The sequence below is a fragment of the Magnolia sinica genome, chromosome 5, assembly GCF_029962835.1.
Source record: "Magnolia sinica isolate HGM2019 chromosome 5, MsV1, whole genome shotgun sequence".
Lineage (NCBI taxonomy): Eukaryota > Viridiplantae > Streptophyta > Magnoliopsida > Magnoliales > Magnoliaceae > Magnolia > Magnolia sinica.
The window spans coordinates 47,005,095-47,031,672 of record NC_080577.1 but is presented as its reverse complement, the minus strand read 5'-3'; the positions used below and the strand labels follow the sequence as shown (position 1 = coordinate 47,031,672).

General features: G+C 40.6%; 1 protein-coding gene and 2 long non-coding RNA genes across 3 annotated transcripts; all 3 read left to right on the top strand.

Moving 5' to 3' along the window:
* Positions 1–12,492: 12,492 nt before the first annotated feature.
* LOC131246021 (uncharacterized) lies at positions 12,493–21,739 on the top strand. The gene is made up of 3 exons (XR_009171101.1): positions 12,493–12,802; positions 21,167–21,348; positions 21,602–21,739. It is a non-coding gene; the product is annotated as an uncharacterized LOC131246021 (long non-coding RNA).
* LOC131246022 (uncharacterized) lies at positions 18,458–20,017 on the top strand. The gene is made up of 3 exons (XR_009171102.1): positions 18,458–19,146; positions 19,254–19,359; positions 19,821–20,017. It is a non-coding gene; the product is annotated as an uncharacterized LOC131246022 (long non-coding RNA).
* LOC131246020 (uncharacterized) lies at positions 20,126–21,154 on the top strand. Its single transcript, XM_058245873.1, has 2 exons — positions 20,126–20,407; positions 20,503–21,154. Exons 1-2 carry the CDS (start codon positions 20,159–20,161, stop codon positions 20,617–20,619), a joined length of 366 nt encoding a protein of 121 aa, XP_058101856.1. The 5' UTR covers positions 20,126–20,158; the 3' UTR covers positions 20,620–21,154.
* Positions 21,740–26,578: the final 4,839 nt, after the last annotated feature.

The window sequence follows — 26,578 nt, the reverse complement described above, 5'->3', positions numbered from 1 at the left end:
TGATTTGAATATTAGAATCATCCAATCAAAGTGACTTTTGAGAGGATTGGACAATCGAAGGTGGGATCATGTGATGGATGGTCCATATCAAAGTCAGACAAATGTGGACCATCCATTCCCCTGAATGGACGGTTTGGATCATCTGACGTAAGTGTCCTTCACAGTGATGGGTAATCAAGGGTAGGGCCACATAACGGTTGGTATTAGCTCAATAATCATAACGTATGTAGTCTGACCAACATAAACCATCCATTTCCCTAAAGATTGAGGGATGGTTAGGATCATACAAAAAAAATGTAATGTTTCTTATAATGATGAGCAATCAACTGTAGGACCCACATGATGGATTGTCTTAGATCAGTGATTTGACCATTTCATGGACTATCCATTTCCCTAACATTGAATGGATGGTTAGGATCATCCAAAAAATTAAATATTTCAACGTTGTAGATGATCAAAGGTGGGACCCAAACGATGGTGGTATGGATAACAATCAGACCATTTGCATTAGGATCAACATAGATCATCCACTTCCCTGGCAATTAAGGATCTTCTAACAAAAGCCAACTTTGAAGTGGCTGGCATGAGCAGTCAAGAGTGGGACCCAAAATGATGGATGTTTTGGATGAAGTATCAGTCCATTGCGCAGTGTGATCAACTGAACTAAGGTCGTTTGGTATCATGGATTTGGGGTTCTTTGGCACCATTAAAGTAAATGGGGGTTTCAAATATAGTGGGTTTCAAATCCCTCGAACAGGGGAGGTGAAACCCGCAATGATAGCTTTGATCACATCTAAAATTCTCTCAACAGTTGCATGTGTAACATATGTGCCACTGGACTATTATTTCATTGGGCACATGACCCACCAATGATATTTCAAAATAATTAGATTATCAATTGCATCACTACAATTACTATAGTATGATGATCAACACCGTCCAAACATTGTCCATGTAAATCAATGGTTAAAAATTGTTGACTAGTCACTCGGACATGATCTCGTATTTGTGGTCCATCCGAGACTTCGAATTTCATCAATTTTCAGGTAAGTCATATATATTTCAGTGGGCTTATAACAACTATTGTGTCAAACATTATAGACATCACTATTTAGATATATTAAATTTAATTTAGTAATTAAATTCGAACTCCTATGAATATACATGCATAGCTACTTTTGGATTAAAGTTGATTCCTAGTCCAGGTGTCAAAACACAATAGGAGAATTTCAAATTCAGGGGTTCCAAATCTACCCTCCGAAACAGGCATAAGCAATAGAAATTCCAGGTATATTATAATAATCTGCTCCAAAATGACGTCCAACACAAGAATACAATGATGATAATTCTCAGAACTAAAGTACTTAAATGAATATCTGATACACATGCTCTCGATTCAAACAATTACTTGATGCTGAAGCTAATACATACAAAAGAAATAAAAATCAAGCCGTCAAAATTATGGGTCATATCAAATCACGCTTATGTCATACATTTATCCAACAGTTAAAAAATGAAAAAGATCCAACGGCTCTATTTCAACAAAAAAATGTTTCCATGAATCAATGAATAGGATTGTTCAACCAAACTGATTTTGGGCCCACCACTAACTGGCCCAGCCAAAAATGGGTTCCAGGATTTATTCGGTTTAATTGGAGTTAATATACGCCATATTGTCTAATTTTTCTTAGTGCTTGCATATCAAGCATCATATTCCACCGGAGTATCAATTAACTCTTGGTGCATGCAACACTCTCTATCTATTGATGGTGAGTGGTGGGCCCACCTAACAAAAAGCTATCTTTTGTTAAGACGTGCGCATCAAATAATTTAAATCCATGGATGGTGTTGTTAGTCAAGGTTCATCGAATCATATCTTTATCTTTCAACATAGAATCAAAGAAAATAAGAGATCTCACCTAACTTTTGATTATACACATCACTTTCTTTTTTAACATTTAAACGGCCCAATCGATCAATCTGGACCGTTCATTAGGTTTGCTATATAGTTTTCTTGGGCCTTGTTGAAAATATCAAAACCCATCAGATGGTTCAACTTTTTCATTATAATTTATAACCATTCGTAATCTAAACCGTGGATGGGAAGGTTAGGATTGCCTGATGGAGGGGTGGTAGAATGATATGAGATCCATGTTGGGTCCCAACAAAATGGAAGGGTCAAATAGTTGGCTGGACTATTTTTATATAAACAATCTTGACCGTCAATTTTTAACCGTCCGTCTGATCGGTGTGATTTTCTCATGGAAGCAAATTTCATGTGTTCCAGACCTAATGGATGGCGTGGATTGATCCATCGGACAGTCCAAGTGGCCTAATTCAACTAGAAGTATCATAACTTGTGGTTCTGATATTTTCTTCAGTCTCTACTAAAATCTCCAACAGATTTTTTTTTATTTTTTTTATTTTTTTTAAATGTAATGATACCTTCACCCACCACAGTGCTGATTTAAGACTCTATTTTGCTTTTAGTAATAGAATAGTACATATTGAAACTGATGTATCCCCAAAAGTAGAAAAGAGAGTGTATATTGTAAAAAATTGTGGGTGTAATGGAGGCTCCATTTCTAGAATCTCCACTTTCCAACTGCCCCTTCAATTTTCATTGGGAGGTATTTGATACTCCGGCAGATGCAGGTACTCGGAACCGTACACGTGGCATTGTGGGACCCACTTAGATATGTTCATTTGCCAAATTTTAGATTGATTGAAAGATCCTGTCAACCAATGGGCATTGATTTGTTGATAAGCGAGATAATCTCCTTCACGTTAGGGCCGTCCATTTGGTGTCCACTGATCATCAGCGTGATTAGCTTAGCGGTTGACAAGCCATCTAAACTGGAAGCCTAATTTCGACGTTTTGATTTCAGTTACAGAATATGATCCGAATATCAAATTCGTTGAACAATCCTGACCTTTGATTCGAGGACACTTGTTCATTAAATAGGACCACTGTTTTGTTTTTTTTTTTTTTTTTTTTTAATAATCATTTCAACCGTCCAATTATTAAGTCAGATAATCGAATAAGCGTAATTTGGACAGTTTAATTTGATCTCTTGCATGCCACGTATTCAGTTTAGAAGTTATTTCTAAGTACTGGCATATCATCCATCATACTCCGCCAGAGTATCAAAATTTTTATCTAATAATTGCTTGGAGACCAGGTTCATTGCTTGGCCATTCCATGAATAGGACTGATGTGGTTGCAAAGGCAAACGATCTAGACCGTACATTTGGCCGGTTTTTTTTTTTTTTTTTCACACACCCCACACACTCACGCTGGTGGAATTTCACCACCTATGGGGTACTCGAACCCTTGACCGGCAGTTGAAGCTCCCGAGAGTCTACCACCCGGGCAAGAGTAAGGACCCACATTTGGCCGGGTTTATGTTTGATTGATATTACACAAATATGAAACCAGATACGACCATCCTGGCCATCTAATTTTCCTCATTCAACAAGGAGAGGTGGCCATTTGTTTGTAAATATCGGTTCAAGGATGCTTATCTAATGGATAAGAATGTCCAACCCGCTTTCATATCTAAAAAGACATGTTAAGACCAATAAAATGGACGGTCAAGATCATCTTTCTATACAGCTCCGCTCCCTGAATTGTCCAACCAATCAAGGCATGGCAAGGGGACGATCTAGATCATTACTCCATACAACCCCCTCGCTTGACTTCAAATCAAATCCATTAGATGGCAAGAGTGATACGATCTGGTCCGTTGATTGGGCGGGGATCATCACAGATGGCTGCAGTTCAAAATTCACAATCACCATATGATTCCAACCGTTGAAATTTACAACCGGTGGCACGTAAATGGACGCTCAAAAAATATTTTTAAAAAATTGTGATCAGTATTCAACCAGCAAAAAAGCTATGAACGGTTAATATGTTCCGATCGATGTGATCTTTTGTACTATGGCTAATGCAAAGGTGGGCTCACCGGTCTCTTTCTTCTTCACTCATGGGGTACACGCTAACCCCACCCCTGTCCATCAGTCAGTCTCACTCTCTCTCTCTCTCTCTCTCTCTTTCCTTCCATCTTTATATATATATATATATATATATATATATATATATATAATTTTCTTCATTTTGTTTTCCCCTGTACTGACAGCAGGTGATTGATTGATAGAGAGCTTTTCTTCAGCGCAACAACTCCCTTCGCTTGGAGTTAGATTGCGTACTTAGTTATCGTACTGACTAAACTCTCTTTGGCCCACCGGGAATGCATGTTGTTCATCCACGCCGTCTATCCGATTTTCAATCTCATTTTATGGATTGAAATGAGAAATTGAAGAATATGAAAAGCTAAAGTCCACCCTGCCACTGGAAACAGTGAGAATAATGATTACCATCGAAACCTTTGAGGTGTTAACACCCTAAGTATAGGGTTGTGACGTAGTGATAATCTCGGAAAGACTGAGGTTAAATCCATAGGGACCGAACTTTGTACGTAATTTGAAAGTAACTTGAACTAAAATTAGGCGAAGATATAATCACTACAAGAAAGTAGGCCTTTAGCCTTAATTTTTAGCCTCGGTTCAAAAAAAGAAGGTTAAATATAGTTTTTAGTCTCGCTTGTAAGGGAACTGAGGTTAAAAATTCACTTTTTTCCTTAGTTGATGAGAAACTGAGGCCAAAAGTCTACCCTATTGCCTTGGTTGATGAGAAACTAAGGCCAAAAGTCTGTCTTTTTGCCTTAGTTGGTGAGCAATTGAGGCCAAAAGTCTAGTCTTTTGCTTCGGTTGGTGAGCAATTGAGGCTAAAAGTCTGCCATTTTGCCTCAGTTCTCAAGAACTGAGGTCAAAAGTCTGCCCTTTTGCCTCGGTTGGTGAGCAACTGAGGTCAAAAGTCTATCATTTTGCCTCGTTTAGTGAGCAACTGAAGCTAAAAGTCTGCCCTTTTGCCTCAGTTGTTGAGAACTGAGGCCAAAAGTCTTCTCTTTGGCCTCGGTTGATCAGAAATTGAGGTCAAAAGTCTGCCCTTTTGCCTTGGTTGGTGAGAAATTGAGGCCAAAAGTCTGTCATTTTACCTCGGTTGATGAGCAACTGAGGCTAAAGTTTGCCCTTTTGCCTTGGTTAGTGAGAAACTGAGGTTAAAAGTCTATCATTTTGCCTCGGTTGGTGAGAAACTAAGGCTAAAAGTCTACCCTTTTGCCTCGGTTGGTGAGAAACTGAGGCTAAAAGTTTGTCCTTTTGCCTCGGTTGGTGAGAAACTGAGGCCAAAAGTCTGGCCTTTTGCCTCGGTTGGTGAGTAACTGAGGCTAAAAGTCTGCCCTTTTGCCTCGGTTGTTGAAAACTGAGGCTAAAAGTCTGTCCTTTTGATTCAGTTGGTGAGAAACTAAGGCCAAAAGTCCTAGCCCTTTTGCCTCGGTTGGTAAAGAACTGAGGCCAAAAGTCTGCCCTTTTGTCTCAGTTGGTGAGAAGTTGAGGCCAAAAGTCTGCCCTTTTGCCTCGGTGGTGAGCAACTGAGGCTAAAAGTCTGCCCTTTTGTCACGCCCCAAACTCGAAAATCGATCTCACGAGAACCCCGATCGCCGAGTTCGGTGCCGACAACCTCCATATTACCCCATTCTCGGCTCCCGGCGCCTACACGCCAGATTCCGATCCTAGGATCCTACAAGGAGGATTTTTTTTATGTACATTTATCTCGTAATAAGCATAACCGCAAGTATACCCAAATCATAAAGGCAACATTATCATCATCATATATCCACTAATATAAACAGTTGAATACAGTGCTGAAAGGGAAATACATATGTAAAAAATCAAAGCTCCAGAGGTCCGCTGCATGCTCCAAGTTCAACGCTGCTGCAACTTAACGCCACCTGCATGCATCTATCATGCATAAGCTTATAGAAAGCTTAGTGGTTGGTGAAAGTGTGTGCACAAGGTAAGTGCTAAGTATTCAACGCAAAGCCATAATCATACAATGTCGAAATAGGTGCAAGATCATGAATCATACGTTATCAGAGTAAGTGAAAGTATTAACAAGTCCATGAGTCGAACAATATCAGAATACGCAATACAGATCAACTATACAAATGAGGAACAATATCAGAATATGCAATACAGATCAACTATACAAATGATGAGCCATAAAGAGTCAAATATCAGATACCGTATCTAAACCATATGAATACAGAAACACAGGTAACCCAAAATGCCATATGTCGCGGATGTAATGCAATTATGCGGTGCGAATGGAATGACCATGCTGAAGTGTGAAGTCGGGATGATAGTACGTAGTATCGCAGGCTATGAGGTCCATCATAAGGGACTTCTATCCAAACCAGTCCCATACCTAAATTTGGATAGTCAGACTCAATGTGGTAAACTCCTGATCTCAGGTTAGTCGCGCACTCTAACCGAAATCCTGACCATTGCGGAGGTACACGTAACAAATAGTTGCACAACACCAGCCTGAGTAGATAGTGAATGAAATGAATACATGAGTATGCAACTCCTACTCAATAAGTCCACATAGCTATACGGTTCCTCTCTAGAAAATTACCGGGGTCTATTACACTCCAAACCAGATTGCCGCCCCATCGCGTGCAACAAGGTGAGTGGAAGAGACCTCACTATCAACCTGTCAATATCGGGCTCGGCTCGTCGATAGCGGACCCATTCCTCGAGCTGGTCAGACTCAGCCTAGCATTGCCCCCTCCTCTCAAGCAGGTAAGGCCGTAACTCCTTCCAACCGAGCACGACACAGTTGTAGACGCGGCCTAATGGTATACGGCCCTCATGCGCTCATGCATCCACTCGGTTTAGACGTTGGAGCAACCTCTGAAACCAAGAGGGTTTAGGGACTTTCACCTACGGATATCTATAGCACCCCATGTAGAACAGATTTTTGGTGTCCCATCTAACCACATACGAAATACCTGTGGAGGCTACGGCCCTGATGTCGCTAGGGCGTACAATAATCACAACAAACAATGCAAGATGCATGAGTCATACAATCCAGTCATGCATCAATCCTACGCATATCGTGCGCTCATGTGAATAACCTCCGCCTATCAGGGAGTCTCATAACAACCTGCCCAATGACGTATGCAATTGTGAACCACATCTCATAACAAACATACAGATGATGTATATAGGCATGTATCATGATGCTATGTTGTCACATACTCATAAATCGTTATCAATAACCGGCATCAACAATCGACCTCAATAATGTGGACATTTAACCAAAATTGCCCCCAAGGAATGACCCACATAGAGCTTAACATATAGTGGACTCATGACCTCACACAAGGGCCAAATATACAACACCATGGGCCTCACTCAAGAGCTTAATATACATCACGATGGGCCTTTCACATGGGCCTAACATACATCACAATGGGCTCAATCGCTTGGCCCTCAAATGCATCACAATGGGCCTCATCACATAGGCCTCGACAATCGGCCTCGCAATAGGAATCAACACTCGGAATCGGCCTTTACACTCAGAATCGGCCTCGACGATCAGAATCGGCCTCGATTATCGGAATTGATCGATAATCGGAATCGACAAATTGGTCACGTCAACTGGAATTGGCAATCGGTCATGACAATCGGAATTAATTGATAATCAGAATCGGCAAATCGGTCAAGTCAATTGGAATCGGTAATCGGTCATGACAATCGGAATCGATCGATAATTAGAATCGGCAAATCGGTCAAGTCAATCGGAATCGGCAATCGGCCATGACAATCGGTCGATCGATAATCAGAATCAGCAAATCGGTCATGTCAATCGAAATCGGCAATCGGTCATGACAATCAGAATCGATCGATAATCGGAATCGGCAAATCGGTCAAGTCAATCGAAATCAGCAATCGGTTATGACAAATCAATCGATAATCGACACTGACAACCAGCATATAAACAAGGCGGGGTCCATAAATGAACAGCCGATCAACCATAATATAAAGATCGGCCCTCGACCGCGGTTATATCAAATCCGGTAGCATGGAGCCATCCATCTATAGTGAATGGGGCCCACTTATTTGGGTTAACCCACGAAGAGAGTGGCCTAACAAGGCCTAAGGGAAGGTCACAATGAGGACATCTAACCATCATTGCCCATCAATGTAGACATCTAACCAACATTGTTCCCAAGGAGTGGCCTACATAAGCCCAAACATATGGTGGGCCCATGGCCTCACACAAAGGCCAAACATATATCGCAATAGGCCTCATATAAGGGCTACTTACACAGCAGGTGAGCCCTGCACATGGGCCTCAAATACACAACATGCGGGCCCTACACATGGGTCTCATATACATCAAATGGGCTACATATCTGGGCCTAATACATATCACCATGGGCCTTGTATACATCAAGTCGGGCCTCATCATATGGGCCGAAGATATATCACAATGGGCCTTACCAAATGGGTCACAAATACATAATAAGTGGGCCCTACACATGACCCTCAAATGCATCACATCAGGCCTCACCCATGAGCCTCGGATACATCACAATGGGCCACAACCCATAGGCGTCAAATACAAAATAGGTGGGCCCTACTCATGGGCCTAATATACATCACAGGTGGGCCACTCATACGGGCCACAAATATACCACATTGGGCCCCATCATATGGGCCATAAATACGTCACTGCGAACCGCACAAATGGACGGTTTGGATATGCAATACATACAATACGGTGGGCCGCATGAAGGGACGGCATGGATATACAATACATACATCACGGCGGGCCCCCACAGCACGTCCAGATGGACGGTGCTGATTTACAATTCATGCATTACAGTGAGCCCTGCGCAGCAGAAAAATAGATGAACGGCGAGCATAAAATCATACATCAGGGTGCGCCCCACACCTGTTTCATGAGGGAGGAAGATAAATGATGTGGACACAGAATATATGCACCAAGGTGGGTCCCATGCTGGCAAGGTAGATGGACGGCTTGAATAGATCATATACGTCTGAGGTGGGTCCCAGCAAAATAGATGGACGACGTGGATATAAAACATTTACATCAAGGTAGGGCCACCGTCCAGGAGATCTGGACGGTGAAGATATAATAAGTACATCAAGGTGGGTCCCACCCACACATGTGGGATGGGCCCCACATCCTAAGACAGATGGATGGATGGTGAAACATATACCTCGTGGTGTGGCCCACGTCCTCAAATGGACGGACAGTGGGGATTAAACCCATACATCATGGTGCATCCCACACCTGCACTGTCCAGATGGACGGTGTGGGGACTAAATACATACACCAAGGTGGGTCCCACCCCCACACGTGCCATACGTGTAGGGTGGGCCACACCATATGAAAATGGATGGACAGTATTGCATACATACATCAAGAGGACCCCACAGAACTTGCTGACATCAACCTCACCAGCAATATAGCTGGTGTGTGTTAGACCAGCCAATCCACTTACCAATCTAGGTGGGTCCCACGTGGGGCCCACCATCATAAGTAATAAAATATATTATTATAATATTTATTATTATTATTATTAAAACCACCAGCGTGTGTTGACAGTGCTTCACGGTGTGTCCCACTTGGATGGATGGTGGAGATCAAACACCTATATAAGGTGTGGTCCAGGTGGATGGCATCAGATAAAACACTTGCATCAAGAGGGGCTCCACACGTACATCACGTGGCTCCCACCTACCATCTCAAAATGGCTGGATGGTGTGAGATTGGACAGATACATATGGTGGTATCCCACCATCTACATGGTGGACGCCTGGGATAAAACACTCACACATGGGCTCCATACGTGTGTAAACACCACACATGCATCATAGTGGAGTACACAGCACCATCCAGCACTGTCCAGCTGGACGGTGCAGGTAAAGCACATGCATCATGGGGTGGATTTCCACCATCCAGAGACTTTGGACGGTGTGAGATAAAACATATAAAAAATCATTAAATATTATATTAATATATGTTAAAACGTGCAGCCCTGGACGCCCATTCAATGGACAGCTGGGATATGAGCTCCATGTGGGACCCACCGTCTTAGCTGCACGTGGTGATTAAGATGGGTCCACACGATCTGGACGGTCCAGATGGACACTCATCAAGGTGGCTCGACGATCATCTAAACTGATGGACGGTTTAGATACACAACGCATACATCAGATGTGGGGGCTACAGAACTTGCTGACGTCATTCAGCGGGCTGTGGCTACTCTTGCAATCAAATGGATGGAGAGGATTTAACATAAATACATCAAGGTGGGTCCCACCCCACACGTGTCACATGTGTGGAATGGGCCCCACGCGTCCAGCCATGGACGGAAGGAGTGAATATATAACACATACATTGTGCTAGCCCCAGAGCACCGTTCCAATCCATGGATGGTGCAGATAAAATACAAACATCAAGCGGCTTCCGCCATCCAGATCACTGGACGGTGTAGAAATAAAACACATACATCACGTGGGGTCCACGTGTATGGTAGATGTAATAAGGTGGGACCCACACAGGTGGCCCACCAGCTTAGGACCAAATTGATATTTGTATTTTCCTTCGTGCAGTCCAGCAGCCTCAGCTGCTGGACGGTGCAAATACAACACCCGTCAATGTGGGGGGCCATGTACACGTGGCCACCCGCCACGCACATCGAGGTGGCCCCACGTATGAATGGCATGGATATAATACATACATCATAATGGGATGTATGAGGGTGGGCCACACACATCAAAAGAGAGAGAGAGAGAGAGGGAAAGAACAGTGGAGATGGGAGGGACCCTGCCACTATGGGTCCCTCATTGATACAAGGCATACATCGAGATGGGTCCCACCACATGTGGGCCCTCAAATGATCAAATCCACACAACAAACAAAGAAAAACACTCACTTTAGATCTTCTCCTCCTCCTTCCGCCAATGCATCCTAGAGCTTCAAAGGACAAACTTTAACGGTTGAGATTGGTTTTAGAGGGTGGGGATGGGAGATAGGAAGTGGGCCACACAAAGCTCTCTCATGGAGCTTGTTTGGACGTGAGTTGCTTGAGAGAGAGTTTGAAAAATGAGAGAGAGAGATGAGAGAGAGAGGTGATGTGAGAGGGTGATGGGTGAAAAGGTGAGTGATGGGTGATGTGTACTTTGACATGTAAGGGATGGTTGCTTCGACTTTGGGATTGCTTGGAGATGGGGTATTGTACTTAACATGTGAGGTGATTGATGGGATATGATGTGATTGATTTGAAATATTGCCTTGGGTTTTACAAAGTGCGGCGTTTTCCTCGAACTGAATGCGGGCTCACATCCCTTGGCTCGGGTATCGCCTCGGCGCGCGAGACGCGACATCGGAACCGCGGAGACGGCGCGGTCGCAAGGGTATAAGTCTCGGGTTAAGTCGACTCAGATATACGGGACACGACTCAAGATCGAGCGCAAACACCGATAACAGGTCGCGGGTCCCCGGAATTCGACTAGGAAGACCGCGGAAGCCTACGGAACGGTATGAGCCAGGATATGGGTTTTACATCTTTTGCCTCGGTTGGTGAGCAACTGAGGCTAAAAGCCTGCCCCTTTGCCTCGATTATTGAAAAGAGTATTTAGCTTAATCTAGTTATATCATCTTATTAATAAGAACATGACGGCTGTCTCTATCTTATCTTAGGAAATGATCTTCAAGGGCCTTATCATGGTATTGTCTTCATGATCCAAAATCAGCACACGCGTACATGAGAAAACATGTTTGCAAAACCTACTGTTTATGTCCATAATAGCACGGGAAATGTTCACCTACAATGTTACGTATAAGGTGGGCCGCGTGTTAAATTGGACCACATGTTCGTGTGATTTAGATCTATCGCGTGTCAAATACTGGCATCTCGGTATTGGAGGGGCCACTACTGAGTTCGACTCCCACAAATGCCCGTAATTCTGTCCTAGGAATTCTACACCGCCCATGAGGTGGGTCCCATGAAGCTGAAGGTCCAAACCCATTAAGCATTCAGTCATACATTGATCAGCACTGTCTGATTATAACAAACGGTTCTGATGAATACGGCCCACCCTCTCTCGTGAGCTGCCACTGGGATCCGCTTCCCACGTGCGTGATTGCTGACGTGGCACTTGATCGAATCGTTCATCTTCATCATGTAGTCCCTCAGCTCATTAAACCCAACAAGCTCTGTTTGCTCCAATGTGACAAACATGAAAGAACATGAAAATAACCATCCACATTCCCACGAACGTGCACGTGTGGAATGTGTACCATGTGTACCATATATATATATATATATATATATATATATATATATATATATATATATATATATATATAAACCAACCTCACTTCCTCCTCTCTTCTTCCATACACGCCCTTGCTCTCTCTCTCTCTCTCTCTCTCTCTCTCTCTCTCTCTCTCTCTTTACTCCGATCCACGCCCTCGATCCATTCTCTCTCTCTCTCTCTCTCTCAATTGGAAGAAGGAGAGCTGCTAAAAGACCTCCTTATCATTCAAATCCGGATCCAAATCCATTCTCTCTCTCTCTCTCTCTCTCGATTGGAAGAAGGAGAGCTGCTAGAAGACCTCCTTGTCATTCAGATCCAGATCCAAATCCAAATCCATTCTCTCTCTCTCTCTCTCTCCCTCTCTTTCTCTCTCGATTGGAAGAAGGAGAGTTGCTAGAAGACCTTATCATTCAGATCCAAATCCAAATCCAAATCCATTCTCTCTCTCTCTCTCTCTCTCTCTCTCTCGATTAGAAGAAGGAGAGCTGCTAGAAGACCTCCTTATCATTCAGATCCAGATCCAAATCAGTTCAAGGTAAGCTCAATTCTTTTCATTTCGCTCCTTTCATTCTTTTTTTCTCGATCTCAAATTTGATTAGATTAGGAGAATAGAGAAAGATCTATTATGTATTATGTTTTTTAGGAGCATGCACTTCCAGCATCCCACTTCCCTCTGCTAGCAGAAACTAATCCTCATTGGAGATGGATATGATTCATCTTCAATTTAGATAATTTTGCATTTGGGAGCGGTTGTGGATAACTAGCTGTAGCATGACAGGAGTGATCTATTTTTAATTAACCTTGTAGATCTTAGATTTATCTATCTTCCCAGCTATTTTCCCCCCAGTTTTCTTCCTAGAGCTATGCCAAATTTCTAGTTGTTGTGCTGCTCTGCAAATTGAAATCTTCCATTTCCTTACTGTTTTGACTCTATTTTTGGGTTGTTGTTTCCAATAACTATGGTTCTGGCCTATATGTTTGTTTTCCTTTAAGTTTTTCCACCTGAGAAGTCACCTTGCCATAAGACATATGAGGCATCCATGCAAGCCTAGGGTACATCTTCCCAATAACTTCATCAAATTCTTTCTAGAATATGATAAGTAGATGAGCTCTTGTTGCAAATTGTACTGTATAGGAGACGGAGATGCTTCATCTAGCAAAAAGTAAAAATCATACTAAAATATTGGTGCCTCGACAAGCCTCCAGTGATTAAATAATGCTTGAAAAGAGGTGGTGGTAAGGTATAAAAATGCTGAATCATTCTCCAAAGTTCTGAATTGTTTCCCTTTTTCAAATTTCAAGGTTGAATGTGCTGATATTTTATCAGATTGGAGTTGGATTCTATGGGGAGTTAAATGAACAGTGCATGCTCAATGTGCTATTCTTCATTATTAGTTTTAAGTTACTTACTATGAATGGCTTTACTAATTATAAGCACAATGTTTTAGCTTTCGTTTTATTTGAAGTTATTATAATTTTTGTTGTAGGCCAATGATAATAATGTTGATGATGATTTATATTGCTATGAATGCCAGGTCAACCAAGGTGGACTCAATAGACTAATCAAACTTTCATCTATATTTTCTGAAGACCCATCTGTGCTACAAGAGGTAAATTGAGAGATGAGTTGTGCCAGACTTAAAGTTGAATACATATGATAAGACAGATTGCTATGCACTTGCAAATCCATTACTTTGTTTTATGAGAAATGCAAAAGGGACCAGCCTGAGTGGCATTCCATGGAACTTTCATTCTATAAACATATTTGAGGATACATTTGAGACTGTCATATAAGCCTTTTTAACATGTATGGTGATCTATTTAGCCTTTTAAGCATGATAGGCTATCCTTAGGTAACTGTTGCATTAACTGTATACTCTGTACTGATTTTTCTCTTTATGGTAGTGTAATAGTGCTTGAGGAACTACTTACATGTTGTCTATGCCGGATGGCATGTGCACTACAGGACTTTGCATGCACCTAGATTGGCTCTAAAAGTCCACATAGTTATTAAAAAATAAAAAGGCCTATGCATAATTAATTTTACTTTTATTTTTATTTGTCTTAACCGAGTCTTGCATAAGAAATCTGGATCCTCATCACACATTGGAGCATTGTTACAATGATCATTTTTACATGTTTGTAGCTACCTCAATGTCACATAGTTGCCACATGTACACTCAGTATTTTTGAGATGGCAATCATTCATGGTGTGGATGTTTAGGGGTTTTGTAATTTAATTAGGTACCTTGGAGTTCAAGTGGCAGACTGAGTGAAAATACCCATATCCAGATCCATAGCTCAAGTGGCAGAGTGAGTGAAAATACCTCGTTTTCAACATTGAGGTCTTGGCTTCGATTCCCTGGTGGGGGTGGCTAACAGTGAAGTGTGAACTGACAATGTTGTGTGTACTAACAAGCTAACTGAAAAAAAGAAGAAAAAAGAGGGTGCCTTGTAGTTGACTATCTCTTCAACATAGCTCACCAGCCACATGTACAATTTCAAAGTGTCCAAGTATCAACCATCATACTTGGCTAGAGTATTAAATAACTCCTACTTAAAACTGTTTCCCTAACCCTCTTTCCCACATCTTGAAAACCATTGCATCCCTCTACACGTGAGTGCACCATTTGCAATAGTTTAGTAGAATAAGAAAGGAAAAATATGGAAATTTTCTAATTGGAAATCCAAGTCCAATAGCTTGAATTCCCTTGATCTAGGGTTTCTGCATATCATATTCCTTTGATCCTATCCAAGAAAGGAACCCAACTTATTTCTTTATTGATCTTATTTAATTTATATTTTAATGGCATCATTTATATTCTTTCTTAGAAGTCCAACTTGTAACTCCTCAGAACCCGCTCTACTGTAAGACATCACAGTGTATGACGGTTCCCAGTAGGTTAAGTTGCAAGTTAGTGTACATGGTTACTAGTATATACCCGCTTTGCTTATATGTTACTAGTATATATTAGATATACGAGGTTAATTATTTAAATTTCTTTAGAACAACAGCCCATTTAGTAGAAGAGATAACACTTCTAGCTGTGCTCCCTTAGTAGTAGCTAAGGGATGTGTTGGTGACTCTAGAGGAGTCCTGAAGCCTTGGCGACTAATTTATACTAGAATATAAGATAGTATCAGGACCAATATTGAGTAGAGTAATAACTACAGTGGATTGACATGAATTTTGGGCAGAGTATTGCATTGTTCAAAGTTGGATACAAGTGATGGATAAGAGCTGGATGCAAAAGTCAAGGTAATGTGTTGAGCAATACTTTCTCCTTCAAATTTAGATTCCTTGTAAAGTTGCATTGTTTTAAGATTTCCCTTTGTTTCCTTGGACAATATAGGGTGAGCTTGGAATATGTTAAGGGCATGAAGGAATTCATTGAGTTTGCATTCAACAATGCTGCTAGCGAGGGGAAGATCTTATGTCCATGTGCAAAGTGCGTTAACCTCTTTTGGCATGCTCATAAAGAAGTGGTAAATCATCTTGTGTGTGAGGTAATTATGCCGAATTACACCCATTGGGTGTTCCATGGGGAGGCGTCTTCTTCATTGACTTCCGGCCCTGCAACTAGTACACATGATGATATGCCTCCACGTGATAACATGCATGGATTGTTGCATGATGTGTTTGGAATATCAGGTGTGGATGACATGCCGACTGAGTTGGCATCACAGGAGCCAATATAAGAGGAACTGAATACTAAAGCTGAAAGATTCTTCAGGTGGTTGCAAGATACCGAACAAGCCTTGTACCCGGGATGTAAGAAGTTCTTAAAACTCTCTTTTGTTGTTCGAATGTATCACTTTAATTGCTTAAATGGATGGAGCAACAAGTCATTCACCATGCTGCTTGAATTGTTGAAAGAAACACTCCCCGAGGGTGAGACGTTGCCGAGTTCCTTTTATGAGACCAAGAAGATTATTAAAGAACTGGGCCTCAGTTATAACAAGATCGATGCATGCCCCAATGATTGTCAGTTGTATTGGAAGACTAATGTGAACGATGATTCATGTGTTGTGTGTGGCATATCCAGATGGAAAACGATGGAACATAATTCTAATGACGATGAGCAACAACTATTCCCTCCAAAGTTAAGAAGATTCCAACAAAGACATTATGGCATTTTCCATTAATAGTAAGGTTACAAAGGTAATTTATGGAAGCACAAATAGCTAAAAACATGAGATGGCATGACAAGGGACGAACCAATGATGAGTGCATGAGACATACTGATGATTCTCCTGTATGGAAATATTTTGACGAGCAACACCTGAATTTTTCATGTGATAGTCGTAATGTCAGGCTTGGGTTAGCGATTGATGGATTCAATCCCTTCGGGATGATGAGTATTGCTCATAGCACATGGCCTGTTGTTTTGATGCCGTACAATTTACCACCATGGATGTGCATGAAGCAGCCTTACATCATGATGTCTCTACTTATATGAGGCCCACATGGTGTTGGCAATAATATTAACGTGTATCTACAACCGTTGATAGAAGAATTGCTTAAATTGTGGAAGGTCGGTGTCGACACTTACGATGCATTATCGAAGTTGAATTTTTGAATGTGTGCTTCTTTGTTATGGACTATTAGTGACTTCCCTGGATATGCAATGTTGTCAGGATGGAGCACAAAAGGTAAACTCGCTTGTCCTAACTGCAATAAGGACACAGAGTCCCAGTGGTTGACACATAGCCATAAGTTTTGTTACATGGGTCATCGTCGATTCTTGGATAGAGATCATAAGTATAAACATGATAAAAGGAACTTTAATGGAAAACTGGAGTTGAGAGGGGTGCCGAAACAACTGTCTAGAAATGAAGTGTTAGCTCAAGTGAACAAAATTAACATAATATTTGGAAAGAAGTCTGATACCAAAGTTGAAAAGAAGAGAAATCGAGACGATAATAAGGAAAAGGAAAAGGCATCTTGTTGGAAGAAGAGAAGTATCTTCGTCGATGTTGTTGCGTCGAGAACTTTGATGTGATGCACATCGAGAAGAATGTATGCGACAATATTCTTGGGATGTTGTTGAACATCGACGGGAAGACAAAGGACAATGTGAAGTCTCATCTGGACCTCCAAGAAATGAAGATAAGATGAACGCTTCACCCAAAGTAGAGACCATCAGGCAAAACATATTTGCCCCCTGCGTGCTTTACAATGGCGAATAAGGAGAAGGATGATTTCTACAGAGTTATAAAGAACATGAAGGTACCAGATGGCTATGCGAGTAATATCTCATGATGTACCAATCTCAAAATGAAGAAGATTTTAGGACTCAAGAGCCATGACACTCATGTTTTGATGCAAAAAATACTTTCGATCGCTGTACTAAGGACACTACCTCCAAACGTGAGCTCAATCTTAATTGAATTAAGCAGATTCTTTAGAGATTTGTGTTCCAAGGTTGGCTGGATGCATGATTTCAAGTTTCTTGAATCTCAGATTGCTTTAACGCTTTGCCATTTAGAGAGGATCTTTACACCATCATCTTTGATATCATGGTGCATTTGCCTATACATTTAGCCAGCAAGGCAATGTTAGCTGGGCCAGTACAGTACCGCTGGATGTACCCAATCGAAAGGTGTGTTTTAAGGTCTCAATATGACCTTTCATTTATCTTGCTATAATAGATAAAATCATATATACTTATATGTCTATTATGTGACTATAGGTACCTACAGAGACTAAAGTCCTACGTTCGAAATAGAAGTCGGCCAGAGGGTTCGATTGCAGAGGAGTACCTAGCTGAAGAATGCCTAACATTCTGCTCTCGATACTTACATGGTGTTAAGACAAGATTCAACAGACCGGTTCAAAATGAGGACTTTAGGGATGCGGCAGTAGGTCGTCCATTGGGAAAGATTGACGTGTTTATTATCGAATATGTTGATAGGACATAGGCACATAGATATGTGTTGTTCAACACCAATGCGGTCGCACCATTCATTGAGTAAGAGTAGTTTTATTTGTAAAGTTAATTCATAAGAATCTCACTTATTTACAACTTATTCATCGAATTGAATAAAATGCAGTGAACACAGGAAAGTAATTAAGAAGGAGATGCCCCGAAGAGCACCGAGGCTCCTAGAATGTATCCACAATGAAAAGTTTCCAGATTGGCTTGGGAAGCATGTGGACTATGTTGGGAATGATCAGGTTCCAAAAGAAGTTAGAAGCCTGGCTCGGGGCCCTAACACTGTTGCAAGAAGATTTAAAGGATACATCATTAATGGTTTCAGGTTTCGTACAAGAGACCGTGAGAGGGACTTGAAAACACAGAATAGTGGAGTTGTAGTGACGGCAAAGACATCAAGCTTTGTAAGTACAAGTGATAGAAACCCTGTTATAGGGGATGTGGATTACTATGGTGTTTTAACAGACATTATCGAGTTGGATTATTGTGGGTCCAAGAAAGTTGTATTATTTAGGTGTGATTGGGTGGATGTAAGAACTCAGGGCAGGGGAATCAAGAAGGATGAATTTGGGTTCACGCTCGTGAATTTTAAACAATTATGGCATACTGGTCGGAACCTGTATGATGAACCATATGTCTTAGCAACCCAAGTACAACAGGTATTCTATGTCCCCGATCCCATAGATCGTGATTGGCATGTTGTTATCAGGTCAAAACCAAGGGATTTGTTCGAAATGGGCATGAATGATTCATTTGTTGATAATGATACATACCTTCAGAGCTTGCCTTGCATTAATCATACATTGGAAGCGACATGCTTGCCAATGATGATAATGTGAGTTGGGATAGGATGGATGTGGAGGGAAACAAAGTTAACACTCCACAAAACTTATCTAATTTGATTAAAGAGGACCACGATTCTGGGTCAGAATCTGATGATTAGGTATTGATGCCTAACACAAATGTGATGCATGCTTCTTCTTTTTTTAATGCTCACAATTATTTGGTTAACTCCAATCTCATTACATATATTATTTTCATATTGTGAAGGAAATGAAGATGTCGACTTCCGACCATCATCATTCGAGCTTTATTGACCCGGTCCCGACCACCAGCCAGGTTGGACAAAGTTCAGATAGTTCAGCACTGACTCCGGGTACGTAAATATATAATTTAAGTGAAGTGAAGTTAAGCTCATAACTTTTATAGTTTTGTTCTATTCTTGATTTAATTAAATGTAGATATTATATTTCAAATATTTAGAATGCTCATATCTATTCTTTTGTTCCATAAAGAGGATTGATTCATAAGAGACGATTTCGAGGCCCTACAGTCATTAGCGAGGTGGCAAACTTGCCACCCAATAAGCAACTGAATATCAGTTGGAATAAGTATGGGCAGCCCATTGGACATAAGTACAATGAATTTACAAGGTGGCTGGGCATTTTATCTAGGAATGGGCGCTTAGCACCTCTTGATCACGATAATTGGCATCATGTGCCACTATCTAACAAGAACGAGATTTGGAATGTAGTGAAGGTAATATGAAATCAAAAATTCAATTACTCTTTTTGTATTTTTGTATACTACGTATAATCGATAATTAATGTATTACAGATTAAGTGGAATATCGACGAGGACCGTCGAAATTGGGTAATGAAGTCCATCGAAGCTTCATGGAAGGAGTGGAAGAAGAGGTTAAAAAAAGAACACTGCAACCGATATTTGACTAATGAGGAACAACTAGCTCACTGTCCTAATCGATTAGAGCCGACACACTGGAAGTGGCTTGTCACCAATTGGTTAAGTGATGAAGGACATGTAAAAATTAAACATAAAGAAAAATTATATCCATGTTGGTGTATATTGTTATTTATATTAAAATTTAGTTATTTTACTATGTCACATTGTAGGTCCGCACTCAAAGGAATAAAATCAACCGCAGCAAGCATCGTATGGCCCACACTGTCGGCTCAAGGAGCTTTGCTCAAGTGCATGAAGAAGAGGTAAATTCTTCTTTGATTTCTAAACTTGAAATGCCATCATTCTGCTTTAATATGATTGTTACCAACTCATTTGTATTTACATGGAAAAAGCGAGCAAAGAATCTTGGTGGAGAGTCTCCTGATCGGGCAACGTTATTCATAACGACTCATCGGAAGAAAGATGGGAGTGTTGTGAATGAGGAGTTGACACATGTTATTGTATGTAGAAATTTATCAATCATTAACATCTCAATTAATATTTTGCATTAAGTCATGATATTGAACAACTTATTTAATGTTTTTCTACACTACAGGAAATGATCGAGGAGTTACGGGCAACTCAACTGCTGAGTTCTCTCAGAGTAGCATTGCTCGAGACGATCTCTTATCCCAGATATTGGGACCAGAGCATCCAAGTCGGGTCCGCATGATGGGGTTAGGTCCCACAGCTTCCACGTTATGGGGCATGAGAAATACCATTGCAGAACTCAGGAGGGAGACTAATGAGTTGCGATGACACATGAATGAGCGGGTAGAGCAATTGGTGGAGGAGCAGATGAAAGAACAGATGGCTAAGCATCTAAAGCAGATGGAGCAACGGATGACAGAGAGAATAACAGAGCAGATGGAGCAACGGATGACAGAGCGAATAACAGAGCAGATGATGGAATGAAGGAGAGATACTATGAACTCATTGGCTGCAACGGACCAAACTTTGGGCAATGTACGGAATGTAGAGGCTGACTCAGTATCCACTCTTAGGGATAGACCTGAGGCTGAGGGACCTCAGTCGAAGGTTCTAAAGAATCAATAGGTAGTTTTTTGCTGAGATTCATTTATGTGTGATCTTTTACATATATATTTATGTTTTCTTACATTTCATGAGTTTTTTGTAGTTCACCATCATGGGTTTTGTGATCCCTTTGTTTTTTGTAGTTCACCATCATTGAATAGTTGGTCCTTTTTTTTTTTTTCCAGGTCAAGTCGTATTTATGTGTTTGACATGCGAAAGAATCCAAGAGCTGTCTTGAAATGAGGGTTGCAGATTGGAAAAAGGTGGGCCATGCTTTTTTGCTTCATGCTTTGTTTGCTAATGAACTTGGAGATCTACGAATGTCTGATGGTTTGAACTATGAGAACCAAATTGCTATTGGATTCTTGTAAGTAAATCACTGCCTTTCTGTCTTTTGTAGTTATGTAGGAAAAATGTTTAGGCATTCCCATGCGTGATGCACATGCAATTTACTAGTGTGTGCATGCTCACACACACAGTACAATTCCACACATATGGGAAACAAAGCACAATTCCTGATTCTTTTCAACTTCTTATTTTTCAAAAACAGGCAATTCCGTGCTCCTGCTTTTGCAAAACTGCAACTAAAGTTCTTTTCTTGATGATGGTTTCAAAAACAGGCGATGCCAAGAACAACCACCTAGTGACTTCTCTATTGCTCAGTTCCGGTTTCTAGAGCGACTACTTGTCATCCATGGGCACTGGTGCTATAAGAGGATTACCCAAATGGTAAGAACTACAAAATCCCTTCTTTCTCTACTTTCTTGAGTTGCATGGCTAATTTGTACTCATGGAAACTACATTGCATTTAGATTCGTTCTGTAGTGCATTATATATATATAATGACCGTGAAGTGAAGGGGCATGACCGTGAAATGCGTCGAAATGACTGTGAATCAACACGGAATAGGCGGGAATGACTGTGAAATACATGAAAATGACCGTGAAGTGAAGAGAATTGACCGTGAAATGCGCGGAAATGACCGTGAAGTGAAGGGGCATGACCATGAAATGCGTCGAAATGTCCGTGAATCAACACGGAATAGGCGGGAATGACCATGATATGCATGTAAATCACGGTCATTCCCGCCTATTCCGTGTTGATTCACGGTCATTTCGGCGCATTTCATGGTCATGCCCCTTCACTTCACGGTCATTTTCGCGCATTTCACGGTCCAATCGCTTCACTTCATGGTCATTTTCATGCATATCACGGTCATTCCCGCCTATTCCGTGTTGATTCATGGTCATTTCGGCGCATTTCACGGTCATGCCCCTTCACTTCACGGTCATTTCCGTACATTTCACGGTCCAATCGTTACACTTCACCGTGAAATGCGTCGAAATGACCGTTAATCAACACGGAATAGGCGGGAATGACAGTGAAATGCATGGAAATGAACATGAAGTGAAGCGAATTGACCGTGAAATGCTTGGAAATGACCGTGAAGTGAAGAGAATTGACCATGAAATGCATGGAAATGACCGTAAATCAAAATGAAATCGTCGAAATTGACCGTGAAATGCATGAAAATGACCGTGAAGTGAAGCGAATTGACCGTGAAATGCATGGAAATGACCGTGAAGTGAAGGGAATTGACCGTGAAATGCATGGAAATGACCGTGAATCAAAACAGAATTGTCCGGATTGACCGTGAAATGCATGGAAATGACCGTGAAGTGAAGCGAATTGACCGTGAAATGCATGGAAATGATCGTGAAGTGGAGGAAATTAACCGTGAAATGCATGGAAATGACCGTGAATCAAAACGGAATCGCCGGGATTGACCGTGAAATGCATGAAAATGACCGTGAAGTAAATGAAATGAATGAAATTGACCGCGAACTGATTGAAATTGACCGCAAAGTGAATGAAATGGATTTTTGACCATCGACCTAATGGAATCTTGGAAAATAACTAGGTTAGTTGACTAAAGTAGCTTCTCCTAACCCAAAATCATATAGGGTACATCAAGTAACTAATTTTGGTTTAGAAGATATTAATGTTAAATGAATAAAGAAAGAAATGAAAAAAAGAGAGAAAAAAAATTTTATATGCTTATATATACATATTTATATAAATATGTATTAGAGAAAATTGTAGGTAGAATAAAGTTCTCCATGTAAAAAATAAAAAATAAAAAATAAAATTGCATAGACTTTTACTGACTACAGTTATGGCTATGGCTATAATCCGTAGCTATATCTTTGATAATATAGAATACACTTCGATATGTATTGAAAATTCCAAGATTTTTTATGCAAAGTCGCTGGATAGTTCTGGATCTTTTTTGATTAATCGGGATACCTTCGATATATCGAAGTACATATCGAAAGACCTTCGATACATAGCAAAGGACATAGTGAAAAAGCATGGGCTGAGGTTATGGCTACGGTTACAATCCGTAGCCATAGATTCCAGGCTTTTTTTTTTTTCTTTTTTTTTCCCCTATTGCCTTTGTGGGTCCTTTTATGAGGTATGTGTTATATCCAAACCATCCATCTATTTGGCGAACTCGTACTAAGTCTTGAGAAGGAAAATAAGACAAATTTAGCTATCAAGTGGACCACACTGTAAAAGGAAGTAGAGGATTGAACGTCTACCATTGAAACCCTTTCAGGGGTCACAGAAGTTTTGGATCATTACGAAATTTGTTTTTCCTCTTCATCCAGGTCTTCATCCTGGTCTTTGTGACCTTATGAATAGATTGGATGGAAAGTAAATGTTATAGTGGGGCCTGCAAAAGTTTCAACGGTGAAAATCAATTTTCTGCTGTGCTTTGTGGTGTGGTCCATTTGATCGTTGGATATGATTTTTTTTTTTTTTTTTTGGATAATACTCCGAAATGATCTTGAAATATGGATGAACGTTGTGGATATAATAAATACATAACTGTGGGGCCATGTAACGTTGATTTCTTTTGAACCGTTCGTACAACTCGGAGTTCGAGGAGCGTCAGCGCTCGTCCTCGAGCACCACCGATCCGTTGAAGGAAAAAGCAGGGGTATTTTCGACCTTTGGCAAGTCGTCCGTACAGCTGGGGCTTATCCTTGTCAGGTAAAATGGGCCATAAACGGGTCGTACAGTTGTATATTTCTCCTTGTTTTTTAGACTCCTATCCAATTATTGCCCTGCAAAACTCATGGACAGAGTGGATTTGTCACGGGCATCTCTGTGGGCTCCACATAGCTTCCGACCACAGGAACTTGTGGCCACAGGCACAGGCAATTCATATCCTTCGGATTGAGAAGATTTTTTTAGTGTAGCCCAGCCATGATAAGAACCACCAGCGCAGTGGCCTAGATCACCAAACTAAAGCCCCATAGTGAGCATTTCTATATATCCATATCTATACTATAATTTAATTTTATTTTTTTTGAAAAGCAAAATAATTATATTTTTATTTTTATATTATTATTGAACTTTCAAATTTAACTTTAATGGTATGGACCGTTCGTTCAATCCAACTATTCCAGGCCATCCATCATTATCAAGCTTTTCTTTCTTAAAAACCACGAATAACATGCAGTATTTGGGTTTGAAACCATTGAACCCTCATAGATAGAACCACCCACAGAAATGGGTCAACCGGTCAGGGATAAAATGATGCCATGGTTTGAAGTATTCTCTAAAACTGATAAATATCATGTCTCAATCGCATCAAGGACGTCAAAATTCACCTATTATGAGTTCGTATGGAAATGAAACAAGTACCTTCTACAGAAATTGATGGAATGCCTTTAGATTAATCAACCTTCTAAATGAGTATATCTATCATTTCAAAGCTATTAGCGCACTAATAAGGTGGGCCAGGGAAGAAATATTAGACGGTTACCATTGAATATAAATTGTTTTGTCTTTTTCAGACAAAGGGTAACAATCATGACTTCTATAGGATAAAATAATATAATGGTAAAATAAATAAGGGATAAAAAGGACCCTACTCGCATGACTTACATGAGCATGCCAGGATTGTACCAACTGGCAAATAGGTGGAAATTTCATGAGATCCGATCCGGTCATCAAGTATGCTACCTTTCATTCACCCTAGAAGCCAAAAATCATAATCATCCAAAGCTAAGGTAGGCCACAATATAGGAAAAAGTTGGATGGGATGCCCACCATTAACTTTGTGTAGAGCCCACCATGATAATTATATATTCCATCCAATCAATTCATCTAATTTTCCTCGTCAGCATTCTTCAACAATCATACTATTCCAAAACTCAGGTGGTCGATAACACATCAATTTATAGATACTAAGTATAATACCCTTTGGGATGGCCCACCGGAGAAAATCATTAAGAAATGTTTATTAGCACTCTGTAGTGCGTTTTGTTTATAATGATTACGTGGGATTTTTTATTTTTATTTTGGTATGGCTTAAAAATCATGACGCAGTGAATTAGAGTGTGACTCGGGCAGGAAAATGACATTCAATGACTAGCTATGTATTAAAATATAATTTCGCCTTTGAAAAAGCTGCTAAGATAACATAATATTAATAGAAAAATGAGCCATAGCTCAAGAATTGTAGTAGTTGAGCGATTTTAGCCATCGAACTAATGATCTACATATGGACGATCAAAAGCTGATCAACGAAAAGTAACCATTCACATACGATAGGCTAAAATGGACTGCAGTATTTGGTTAGTGGAATGCTAAAGTGCATGCAGCTCCCTCCTACCCATGGCAAACACATGTGATGATTAGGATTGTTGATGTGGTGGGCCACGCCGTGATTGGCTAGAGGTAAAAAATTCCGGTTGATTGGACAATTCACATAATCCAGTCAATGAGTTCTGTTGGTTTGAAGGTGCGCTGTTCTCATCACCATTCTTTAACAGGCCACCAATCCGGTAGCTAACACTGACCAATCCCCTTCCTTTTTTGGTATATGGCACATCAACAAGTTGGCCCACTAGTCCAACGGTCCAAATCACCGAATGCTTTTAATGTGTGTAAATCCTGATTGTGGAATTGAAATTATCTTGGTACATGTTCTACATATTCCTGGCCGTTATTAGAAAGCCTAATTGGAAAGGGCACGGTTATAACGAGGTAAAGACATTACTTGTTAAAGATCTTAAAAAATACCTGGAGTGGTTTTTTCTGGAACCATAACTGACATGATGGTAAGACATTGAGCAATTAAGAGGAATTTGAAAGCAATTCAAGCAATTAACCAAGCAGCGGATAGCCATTTAGGAAGTTGACTAAGCGGCCAATGGCCATCCAGGAGGTCGATCGAGCAGCCAAATAGAATACAGTTGAGTCAGCAATAAGACCTTGGAGCGGTTACCAGGACAGGTGACAAGTTTAGAATGAAGTTTCTAAAAGTCCATATAATGCTCAAACTATTACTACAACCGTCAAAACATGAGAAGCATCCAGAAGGAAAGCTAGTATTGAACGTGGAAAGCATCCAAGATATCTAATTTTTCATTTATAAGATAGAAGTACCGAAAATGAGAGTAGTCATCTTTTGATAAAAGATTTGTGTCCACTCTAAGATGTTGTGGGGAATGAACTACAGATGTTTGTATGTATCACTTTTAAAAGTCATACAGTCTTACTTGTGTGTGTGTGTGTGTGTG

Bases quoted from the DNA above. Each gene is read 5' to 3' on its own strand.
- LOC131246020 (XM_058245873.1), top strand. From the start codon at position 20,159: ATGGCCCACACTGTCGGCTCAAGGAGCTTTGCTCAAGTGCATGAAGAA. The intron at 20,408-20,502 runs GTATGTAGAAAT...TCTACACTACAG, and splicing joins AGGAGTTGACACATGTTATT to GAAATGATCGAGGAGTTACG.